Genomic DNA, 12004 nt, shown 5'->3' on the forward strand with positions numbered 1-12004 from the left:
GAGAGTGGGGCAAAAGGAGAGCACACACCTCACCGCTGAAGAACAGGTTTGAGAGGTCTGTGTTTCTTTGTACCTTTACTGTGGCTGTTGCAGGGAGACGTTCATTAGAAAACGTGTGGGCCACAGGCTTGTTTTGTATAAGGGATGCTTGTAGAGCGGCCTTGCTTTTGCCTTCTTGGGTTCCTCGTTGCCAGAAAACTTTTTGCCCAAGTTCTGTGGCACAGCTCTCTTCAAGGGGCAAAATCCTTGGGCACCAGAGCTGAAGGGTAGGATAGAGGCTCTACTCTCTGAAGTCAAAGCTCTATCTTTAAGCACACTCTCATTCCTAAAACCATGGCAACCCAGCAAAAAAAGCCTGACAACAGAGTCCACATATAGTAATTGGAATAATGCTCAGGCACTCCTGTTTAAAAATGTCTCAGAAGTAAAATGAAAGACTATCTGTAATTAAGTACTACTAGGATAAAATATGTTGCAGGTGTGGCAGGATATGTTCTTCCTAATCTGAAACCTTCTTTAGAAGAAACTGTTAGAAGATAAAAGACAAAGATCTAAGAAGTGTGCTGGTGTGTGATGCATCTTAATAGGGGAATATTAATTAACTGAGCCCAAGTGACTGGCAAATGAGGGAGGGATCTGTGTCTGAGCTTTGTAGCAGCGCATGAACACAAGGTGAAATCAAAGGTTCTCCCTCATTACTGGGGCCAGCCAAATTCCCGGTGGCCTGAAGCAGGAGGAGGACTGTGGTGAAAACAGGACATTGAGCGTTACCTGGTGAAACTTCTTTTTCTGGAGAGAGCTAGGTATTTTAATTTGATTACTTTATTAATGTGGGGGCAAGGGTGGGGGCCAAAAGATAGACTTCTGTGTTCCTCAAAGACACTGACCATTTTTTTATTGACAGAAAACAATAGAACTGAGTGCACAAACACCAAAAGACACCCTAGGATCAACTTGGCCAAAAACCCCGAGAATACTCAAGTAAATTGAACTTTCTTTATGTGTCAGAGCCACCAGACTAGCATGTTAGATTTGTTGTTCAGGTGACTCCTGCTCCTCCTCTTCTTCAGGGCTGCCTGCTTAATGCTGGTACCACAGCAAAAGGAGACCAACAGCTGCAGCATGGCTTGGTCATGACCTTCAGGGGAGCTGGAAGCAGGAGATACACAAACAACAACGTTGTCTGGATGCTACAGAACAAAGGCATAATGATTTAAGGAAAAAAAAGTACAGTGGGTGAGGGGTTTGTGATTGCCTCTTTCAGTGTTTATTGTCCACAGCAAACATGTAAGTCTGAGAGCGGTACTGTATGTTATTAGCATTGCTTGTAGCTTATAAGCCAAAGCCAGTAATTTTTAATATTTTTATTCTTACTTTAATAAGGATAAAAATATCCTTATTTTTAATAAGGATACTTTTCAGAGTTTTATGGAATACAAGGTGCCCTTCCATGGAACAGTTTTCATTTGTGTGTCCTTGATACAGAGAGTACTGGGATGGGTTTTCTTTTTACCTGTGTTCAAGCTCATCTCAGGGGACACAGCAGAGCAGCTGTAGCTCATAGGCTCGGCGTGGTCTGGCCATTTGTGTGCACTGCTGGTGCCTGCCTAGTGCCTCAGGTAGACCCATATGGGTGGTGGTGCAGGAGATACAGATTTGGGCTGTGCTCACATCCCACCCACAGCTCCACTGGCATCTAAGGACCAGTTAGCTCCTCTGGTCTTCCTGTGGGAGGCAGTCTCCAGGGTAGAGGGGAAAGAAGGGGGATTGCAACCTGAAAACTAATTTAATCTCTTAGCATTAGCTGGGCAATATGCATTTTTCATCCTTCTCCCTTTGCCTGTATTCTTTGCTAGGCTAGAAGCATTTTAAAGCTGTCTGGAGATGGTACAAATGCTTAGGGATTGTTCTGTGGGCAGATGCTTCCTCAGCTGAGATGCTCAGGCAGCAAGAGGACAAAATACCTTGAGTGTTTCAAGCTGTTTGTTTAAGCCTTTCAGTGCAGGAGAGCATGTTATACAAGCCTGGGCTCAGAACCATTTTGGACCTCATTAGAGTGAGGGTAATCAGATTGTTTAAATGAAAAGCAGGACTGCAGAGACAGAAATTTCTCATCTCTTTGGCATTAGGCACCTGGCATACAGCCCTTGGGCTGGCAGGACTCAGCTGTCCCTGTCTCCACCTTCATCTCCACCAGCCCCAGCTGCCCAGGGACACTGAAAACGTTGCCCTCTCCCAGCTCTCTCCTTGAACCCAACATGTAACTGCACACTGCAGTACAAATCATCCCTGACTGCCCCTCTAAAATCGAAATACAGACGATAAATCAGCCCTATCCTTGTTTGAACCATGGGATTTTAAATACTAAGAATAGCAGGGGCACTGAACAACACTCAGTTTAACCAATTGCATTGCCCCTGGTTTGATTCGCTGTTTATTTGCTTAAAGAGGAAGAAAGGGCACACCAAAATTGAGAGACTGTTTCAAAAGCAGCAGAAAGATCTGCAAATCCCAAGCCCTTTTCCCAAACAGGACTTGGGAAGCTGAGACTGGAAGGGATGAAATCTTTGTGATCCAGATCTGGCAATCTCGCCTGTCTGGCTTTCATCTTCTCCATTTCAACATGTTTTGTTCAGGAGGAGAAAGAACAAAGCCTTGACATTCTGAACAGTTCAAGAGGGAAAGAAGGGGTAAAAATTGAGAGCTTAATCGCTTTATTCTGCAGTAGTATACATGCCTCACACACTCCTGGGTCCTCAGGCTACAAGGTAGAGATTAAAGGCAATTTATCTGTGAAGACAAAAATCTGATCCAACTGTACGACAAATATAAGTACAAAGGAATCTGCATTCCTTTCAGTCTGGCAAGAAATGATGTCCTATAATCAGTTATTCTGCATAGTAAAACGCCTGTGTCTCCCTCGGTAAATGTGTAACTGCGGGCTACACAGGTGCGCTGGGTCTGGCTAAAGGTTATGTATCCACCCTGGAACTTTCTATGCAGCTGGTGTTAAGCCGGGCTCAGGTTTCATTGGGCCCGACCTGGCCTGAGGTAGCTTCTCTCGGCCCCCAGGCTGTGATGTAAAGCAGCTTTGCGCAATGCCGCCGCAGCGCTCCTGTAGAAAGGGCAGAATTCCACCGGCAGTCCCGGGGGGAGAGGTGTTCTGAGGAGCTCGCCTGGGGGACAATAGCATAGGAGGGGCGACACCTCCAGCACAGAGGCGAGTAAGCGCTCTTACTGGATTTGCTTTGAATGCTGCTTTTTCAACTCAGGTGTCCGTGCTTTTCCAAAGGGCTCGGGGGTCTCTTCTTTAGCCAAACAAACCACACTGACTTTCCGCAGATGGGGCTTAGGGTAAGTGCTTGGCAGTAAGAACTGCTCCTCTTGCTTCTGCTCTTGGAACAAAAGCTGATGGGGGGCTCTGGCAGCCAGAACTAGGTGACCACTGGGTGCCAATAATGCCTAATGGCACAGCCTGCCTGGGTGGCACAGGGTCACCCTCCCTGCTGTGCAGGAAAAATTAAGTAATGCGTCAAAAGAATTGTGTGATGGAGAGAACAGTGTGGGAAGGGCATTCCTTCTAATTTGTGGCGTTTTGGTTCATTTTCCTGAGCATCCCAATGTGAAAAATGCATTGAGTCATCTAGAAATCCACCAGCGGTGTAGTTGGCCCAAGTGTGAAAGTGAGGTTGGGAAGGCATCTCCCAAGACAATTTTTTAACCAGTCATAAGCAATGAATATGGTCTGTCATGCATGTCACATGCTACCAGCAGGGTTGGGGAGGTGAAGAGGGGACAGCAGCAAGACTATGCTGCCCATGCAGTAATTTAGAGGATGAGGTGGGAGTTAATGGGGAAGAACAATCCTTGGGTGGAGGCACAGGGACAGAGACCTACAGCAGGTCCTCCCCTGCATGCCTCTGGGGGGCAAACAGTTTCAGACTTGACCCACAGGCATTCAGTAGGAAGACACTTAGACATCCTTAGTAACCACCACAGCAACAGAAAAATCCATTTGCAAACCCAGCTGTTAGATAGGAGCCTACAGCCTGGGAATGTAGATACCCATGTTAGCAGGCAGATATACTTACTAAGGTGTGTATAGTTACCAAGTGTCTGCACATCTCAGTTTTTGTTTGTGCAAGAGAGTGGTGATACTGCAAGCTGGGATATTATTAGGCATGAAATACTTGGGGACCCCTCAGGGGAAAGAATAAGGTTATACATTGTAAATTGGGCTGGGAAAGGGCTGGGTCTTGAATTGATGGATTTAAACACAAGCGCTTTCACCCTAGTGTAAAGTGTTGGTGAGACAAACATTGCTCTGTGTCCTCTCAAAAGGCTCAGGCTACCAGAATTACAATACCTGACAGGCTGGTGTGACCCAAAAAGCCTTGAAGAAAGAAAGCAGAGAGCAGGGCTTGGCTACTGGCAAGGCTGATAGCATTTTGCCCATCCAATGAGCTCTCCAGGACTTGAAGTGGGTGAAAGAGGGTGAACAAAGCTACAATAGACAAGGATTTACTAGTAGAATAAAAATACAGCTCTGAATAACAGCATTTCGGCTGATAATATGTGTTGTGTTGCAGATGCACATTTTCAACACATTTTTATTTGGATTTCAAATACACAGATCAAAAGTCAAATACTAGAAATCCAAGAAAGGTACAGCAGAGCTATTAGTTACCAAAAAGTATGATATAGCAAAAGAGAGAATTCTAAGAATATAAAATATGTCAGTGGGTATAATTTGTCAGTGTGTGTGTGTCCATGACATTCTCATTCCCAATATGCATTACCCCCTTTGTGTTAAAACACCAGTGACATTCTCATACAGTAAAATTCTCTGCTTCTTGTCAGGAAAAACAAGAGCAGCAAGTGGTCTTTTACCTCAGGAGAAGACTTCCTGCACAGATGAGTAAAACTCAGCCTACCCCTTATAAATCTGTATGCAGACGTAGAAGATGCAATGAAAATGGTTTCAGTGTGAGCACATTTGTATACAGGAACCTGGAGTGTGTTTGCCTAGAAGCTAGAACGAATGTTTGCACTGGGCTATGAAAACATAACATGCTCTGCTAGTGCCAAGTATTTTGCTGACTAGACATACAAAGCAGGACCATTCTGTGTTTGGACCTTAAGAGAACTGGTTTCCAAACCCATTTCCTGCATAGCATCAGGCACATTGCTTAGCCTGTCTGTGTGTCAGCAAGGCTCAGTGCAGCAGTTTGCAGAGATGGCTCTGACCAGGTCCCAGGAGCAAATGTTGTTGCATTTGTTGCAAAACAATGTTTTGTAGAAGTAGCATGCTCTAGTTTGCAGGCATAACCAGCATCCACAACCATTCCCACTCTGAATCCTTACGGTACTGGGGTGGGTAATGGAGTCACATCTGTGCCTACCATTTCCCACCTGCTGCCATTGAAACTGGTGTCTGTCTAATCCTGGGCTTTTCGGGGGCAGAGTCAGACCAAACACCAATAAATACTGAAATTCCCACCTTTGTAACTCCAACACAGCACTAACGCCTCATCCTGTGATTAGCAGAAACTGTACGTGAAACAGACTGACCAGTCTCCTTTCCTCCTCATTTTTTCTTTCAGCAGACACCGTGGAGGCAATTTTCCAACATGAATCTGGGAGCAGATCTTCTCTGCTTGTTGGCTTGCCTTACCGTGGTGACCTGTGACCGGGTCTACGTCCACCCTTTCAATTTGTTTTCTTTCAATGAGAGTGACTGTGACAAGCTGGAAAAATTGGTTCAGGAGGGAAAGACTATTGTTCCTGTCTCCATTGAGTCCCAAACCACACCTGAATATGAAGGTGACGTGAATGACAAGAACAAGCTGGAAGCCCCAAGCCTCAACACCTGGGGGAAGGAGGAACGGGGCTACCTGCGTGACTTGGTGTACGTGCTGGGCATGCGGTTTTACAGCGCACTGCAGAAAGCACAGAAGGGCCAAAATGTGCTCCTGTCCCCAACCAGCCTCTACAGCTCCTTGGTGTCGTTCTACCTGGGTGCCTCAAACCAGACAGCACTTGATTTGCAGGGTTTGCTGGGATTTGTTCCCCCCTCTGGAAACCCTGACTGCACTTCCACGGCAGTTGGCAGCAATTTCCTTTCCAGCCTGAGGACAATCGAAAGGCTTGTGAAGAGCGGGGACGAGGAGCTGCTTTTTTCCAAGACACTGAGCCTGTTCTCTGCCCCTGGCACACCCCTCTTCCAGCTGTTCATGGAGCACTTGCTCCCCAGTGCTGATGCATTCTATGCCCGAGCTGTTGACTTTACAAATCCAGGCGAGGCAGCAAAGCAAATAAATACCTTTGTGGAGGCCAAAAGCGAGGGCCAGAGCAAGTGCTTACTGGCAGACATCGACCCATCTGCCGAGCTTCTGTTTGCAGTGGATGTCCACTTGGCAGGTATGAGGCAGCACTGCTGCTTTTGGGAACAGGCTTGGGGAGGGACGGGCAGTAACCCTGCTCCTGGGAAGGAGGCAAGGTCATGCCTGGCCAGTGGGGAAAGGGAAGGGCTCAGATGAAGGGTTGCACCTCTGCTCCTTGCCACTGTGCCAGGGATCCTGCCTGCACTGTGCCATGAGCCAGCAAGGGCAATGGGGAGTGAGGAGGAGGCAGATGGCCTCCAAGAAATTTTCCTTGTTCAGGAAACTAAAGATTAGGAAAGGTGCATGAGAAAGAATTGCGCAGCATCTCTGGCTGCAAAGGAACTAAAAGTCATGAGGGGCTTCCAGCAGTGGTGATCAGGGTGTAGCTTTAAGGAAAACCAAAGGAGCTGGGGATAGCAGGCCAGAGGTACAGATACAAAAAGAGGCTAAAAAATGCAATGATTATGATTCCTCTAGTGGCTATTAAGCACAGAAGTCTGGAGGCAATATCTGGTTCAGGAAGCAACCGAACATCATCAGTTATGGAAGCAGGGCAGCATATACAACCTAGAAGAAATAAGGCAATCCCTCTCATTCCTTAGGGTCATTCCATGCTGCTGTCCCGGAAATGCCCCTGCACTACAACTGAGCCTTCTCTTCTGAGTGTAGCTGCTTTCTTAGATCCTCGTGACTGAATGCAATACCAAAGACTGCACACTCCAGACAGCTTGCCTACCTAGGACTGTAGTTCAGAAAACTTGCAACCCTAAGTTCCTGAGTGAGCCTCTAGTGCTAAAAGTGGAGTTGTGGTGCCCTGGAAACCTCTTTGTGCCTCTATCTTCCCACCTCAAAATTAGATGTCAGGTTTCCTTTGCCTGTCAGTCTCTCAGCAAGCTGTGGGCATCAGCTTTCTCTTCATTGTAAGATAGATAGATATGATACTACAAAAGTAATTGTATTACAGACTTGGGCATGGTCACAGAAGTAGAGTTTTCCTTTAGTGGAACCACTTCTTCTTATGTATTAGAAACTTGTGATTTGTATAAGCTTAGAAATGCATGTTGAAGGATCTGCCTCACTGGGTGAGGCTCTACTATCCTCTCTCTCAGAAGGTGCATTTGAAATGTTGCAGTCCCCATACATGGGATGGACAAAATTGTCCCAAGAACAAATGCATTACACAGGCAATTATCTTCCAGTAAACACAGAAGATGACTTTAGCATTTGGTTTGCCATTTGGTTGTGAAGAGGCATCCATGACATCTGATGCTGTCATGGTCCGTGTCTGTCCCTATAGATGCAGAAACCAAAAAGTACTTTTTTTCCCTCTAAAACACATTCTATAAGCTCCGAGATGCTATTAATAGCCATAGCATTGATAAAGTGACAGAAATCCGTACTAAACAACAGTTAAATGTTCCAGTGGTCTCGAGTGTTGTTCACTTGCGCACAGTTTTCTTCACATTTGTAGACTTGCTGCCAAGCAGGGCCTGCCAATTCAGTGCAGAGCATCAGGTGCAAGGCTCACTGAGGATAGTAGCGTCTTTAAAGCTAAACAGGATTATCTGCCCAGTTGGGCAGCAGCACTGATCTGTGGCAGTGAGAAGATAACATGTTGAAATGCAAAGCTGCGCCAAAATAGTGCAAGGTGAGAGCAAGGCCTCTCATGGTAGTGAATTGGGAAAGAAATTTATTTTAAGGTCCAAAAAGTGTTTGAGTATGTCCTTTTTAACCTCCTTGGCTCAACCAACACTTCAGTGTTGTGCTTGCAACCTTCCCCATTGTTTTGGTTTTAAGATGTTGAGGGGTGAGACCTCAGGCAGAGCTTGTGCTGCCTTCCCTCTCCTGAGCCCACCTGGCTGCCTGAGAGTGCTCCTGCAGCAAGGGTTGGATCTGCTTTCCAAACATGCCATCACTGCACTCCAGGGACAGAGAGGAAACCTGGCAGACCATCTTCACAGGCCTGTGAGCCCCTGGGGACCATGTGACAGCCTGTATGGGAGCAGGCAAGCAAGCAGAGGTGCTTTCCTGTCCCCAGGAAAGGCCACAAAGCCAACAGAAACACAGCAGCTTTAGTCACAGTCCTGATGGTCATGGTCCCTGTGCTGTGAGCTTGATGCCACCAGAAGGCAGATTAAAAGGAGGAGACATATGATTATGGTAGCTAAATGTGATTTTATACATGCAGTCCTTCTCTTAGGCACAGTGTGTTGTTCTTAAACAGAGTAGCTAAGGGGCAGAGGGGAGGAGAGAAGGAAGAGAAGAATCAATTTCTCCTTTCTTGATCTGTTTTTCAGTGAATGTTAAGCAAGCCTTCCCACTCAAAGAGCCTCAGGAGTTCTGGGTGGATTCAAACACGAAGGTCTTGGCCCCTATGATGTCTCTCATGGGGACATTCAAGCACAAAACTGATGCCAGTGGGACTTTTTCCGTGGTGGAAGTGCCCATCAGCAAGACAGCGCTGCTGGTGCTGCTGCAGCCCATCAATGGCAGTGACCTGGAGCACGTTGAGAACGAGCTGACGAGGCAATCCTCAGCCTGGCTCCAGTGGCTGTCTCCAAGGTAGGGAAGGGCCATGTGCACCCTCTCATGGCAGGGATGGATGGGATGGGGTGAGCCACACTCACCTGGGGCCTGCCTGCTCACCTGGGGTTGGATCCTGCCAGAGGCTTTACTGGGGAGCACAGAGAAAAACCCCTGCACAGCCAGGGGGCTCCCTGCAAAGGAGGTCCAGGGAGCATCTTTTCATCTAGGAGTATTTCAAGGAAAAGAGCAAGGCCCTTTGCATCCCACCCATGAAGTGGGATGATCTGAGGTTTAGCAGCAGACCCTGGGTGAAGTCTAGGTGAGCTCACACTTGGAAACAGTAACAGGCACCCACTGTTTGTCCCCACACACCAAGCACTTGTTGCAAATGTTTTCAGGTGCCCATTCCCCAGGACTGCTCAACCACGACGCATTCACAGTGAACAAGCACTCACTTGCCTCTCTCTCTCCACCTCTCTCTTTGCAGAGAAATTAAATTAACACTACCAGCATTAACACTAGAAGACAGCTCTGATCTACAGGAGCTTCTTGCAGACATGGAACTGCCTGCACTGCTGGGGAAGGGGGCAGATTTCAGTAAGATAAGCAACGCCAGTCTAACAGTTGGAAAGGTACAGTACATATCACTGGCATTCAAAAAACATTGTTTCCTGCACAGTTTCAGCCTTTTTTAAACTGAATAAATTTACCTAGCACAAAGCAGTCAGAGCCATGTAGGGGACATGCTTAGTAGGGGACTGAGTATCACATATACAGTGTTTGTTTTGGATTTAGTAGGAGAATAATGCTGCTAAGGCAGGAGCTTTAGTTGTTGGCAAGTCATGGGAGGAATGAATGAGCAGCTGTGTGGTACCTAGCTGCTGGCAGGGGTTAAACTATAACATAAGGCTAACAAGACTACAGACCAGCCCAGTGTAAAAGCACTTAGAGAGATTTTGCATGTTATGGACAAGTACTCCAACAACTTTTTTAAACATCTATGGAGTACAATGTGCTTTATCACATTTATTTACTCAAACTCTCATTTGTCCTGTCTTAATCATGCTCTGATGACTCCAGAGTTACTCATATGTTTTTTCTTACAGGTAATAAATAAAGCCTTTTTCAAACTGGCCAGTGGTGGTACAGATCAGCCAGAAGACCCTGCAGTGCAGAAGGAAGATGGGGCGTACCTGGATGTAACACTGAATAAGCCATTCCTTTTTGCTGTTTTTGAAAAGCAGTCAAGGGCAATGCTTCTTCTTGGGAGAGTAGTAAACCCTCTGCATGAGGATTAAATGCAAAAACAGAGGAAAAGAAAGGAGTGGAAAGATGCACGTTTCCCATCACTTTTTCTTATTCATCAGATATTTTTGTGATGTTGTTGAGTGCTTTACTTAGCTTTGGGATGATGCAGTTAGTGTTTGAAATACAGCTTTTTGAAAGCTAACACCTTGCACCATTTCATCCTCGTTCAACTATTTCATGTGAGGTGACTCACATCCTTCCTCCAGCTTCCATTTTATTCTTTGTCTCTCTTTTGCTCCTAGTTCCCTTTTTGGATGTAGCAGAGCAGGTCAGTGACTCGATGCAAGGCATCAACTTGAAAAAAATAGATAAGCAGCTTTTACTATACTATTTTTATTTACTATACGAAAGGATCTCTTCATTCTTTAAAAAACTTTTAATTGTATGGTCAGTTTTGCAAGAGAGACTCCCTTTTACATTACAGTGACAACTTTACAACTATTCACAGAGATTTGTAGGTTCATCAGCAACATTTCCCTTTAAAATGCTGCCAACAGCACAGGCAGGCTTCCACTTGTCCCACTGAGACAAGATTTTTTGCCTTGGAAGCAAAAACATGCTTAGAGGAAGTTTCTTCTTTCCGCAGCCCAGATATATTCACTTCTTAACTCTATGGAAATGCTAAAAATAGGGTTTGGTAGTTTTTCTGAACTGTGATGGATAAATTCTCAGAGTCTGACAGAATTATCTCTGATTTTTTTAGGAAAAAAAATCCCACAAGGTCCACTATTCCAAGACAATTCCATTTCTTGGATTACTTTATAACCTGTGAGGCATTTCTTACCCTCTCATAGCAAAGACAGACATTACTGGTTAGAGTCCAATTCTGTAAACTCTAACATATCCAAACCATATGTTCTTTAAAAATAGCATTAATGGCAATAATATATATTAGTATGAATAGTGGATGTGGTGCAGCTACTTGTGAATAAAATTATTACAGCAGTCCAGTCCAACTCTTAACAGAGTCATAAAAATTTGAAGCATTGAAGTGGAACAACGGATTATTAGATGACTCTTGAATTAGGAAGTGAGGAATTGCGAGACAAACCTTGGTACTGAGGAAAGTCTGGAACAAGGATTTCCACCTCTCATCTCTCAGTTTATTGTTAGCACTGATGACACTTAAAAATAACTGCAAACCTCTTTGGCAGATGATGCGAGATGTACCCCGCAATGCACAGCAGCTCATTATCATCCACAGTGGCCCAAGCCCAAGTGTGTATCTCATCTAAATGCACTAATGCCAGCAGCTTGCTATTGGTGAGGTGCATACGTGACACATCCTTGTAGCTCCATGGAAAATGCTGTAACATTATAAATAAAATAACCCTCAGAACACTAGGACATAGTATCCATGTATTCATCCATTTATACTCTATGTACTCCAGATTCTCTAACATCTAAATACTGTACTTGTATTATATACAGAAGTAATTAAGTACGAACATGTAGAGGTAGAGAAACATGCAAATAAACTCATTTTCAAGTTTCTTTGCCACAGTTCAGTTGGGCTTTTGTCCATAAATAAGTTCTGGCTTCTGAAATCTGTTCCAAATCAGATTTATGCTTTTAAGACAGCAAATGGCATATTATCAACCACTACAGCCAATGGTATAGCTCTAAGCATATTAATTTAAATGTCATCCCATTTACTTGCTGAAGTCAGAAGGCAGCATCATCTACAAATAAAATTTCTGACCATGAAATGTTCCATTTTTATGAAGAAGGTGGAAAATAACAAGAGGGAGCCCCTGGACACACTGACGGAAAGTTCAGGGAAAAAT

The 12004-nt window shown here is 45.1% G+C and overlaps 1 protein-coding gene across 7 annotated transcripts; it reads left to right on the forward strand.

Moving 5' to 3' along the window:
- Positions 1–12004, forward strand: AGT (angiotensinogen). Of its 7 annotated transcripts, none has more exons than XM_066178746.1 (5): positions 1–55; positions 5604–6420; positions 8681–8945; positions 9397–9541; positions 10016–12004. In XM_066178746.1, exons 2-5 carry the CDS (start codon positions 5631–5633, stop codon positions 10205–10207), a joined length of 1392 nt encoding a protein of 463 aa, XP_066034843.1. In that variant the 5' UTR covers positions 1–55; positions 5604–5630; the 3' UTR covers positions 10208–12004. The 7 variants fall into 7 exon arrangements, with proteins under 7 accessions (XP_066034843.1, XP_066034847.1, XP_066034844.1 ...); XM_066178750.1 differs by having other exon boundaries at positions 5–55; positions 5607–6420; XM_066178747.1 differs by lacking the exon at positions 1–55 and adding an exon at positions 3056–3224.

Source organism: Chamaea fasciata, unplaced genomic scaffold (genome assembly GCF_029207755.1).
Source record: "Chamaea fasciata isolate MVZ Bird 193981 ecotype frontalis unplaced genomic scaffold, bChaFas1.0.hap1 SCAF_3, whole genome shotgun sequence".
Lineage (NCBI taxonomy): Eukaryota > Metazoa > Chordata > Aves > Passeriformes > Sylviidae > Chamaea > Chamaea fasciata.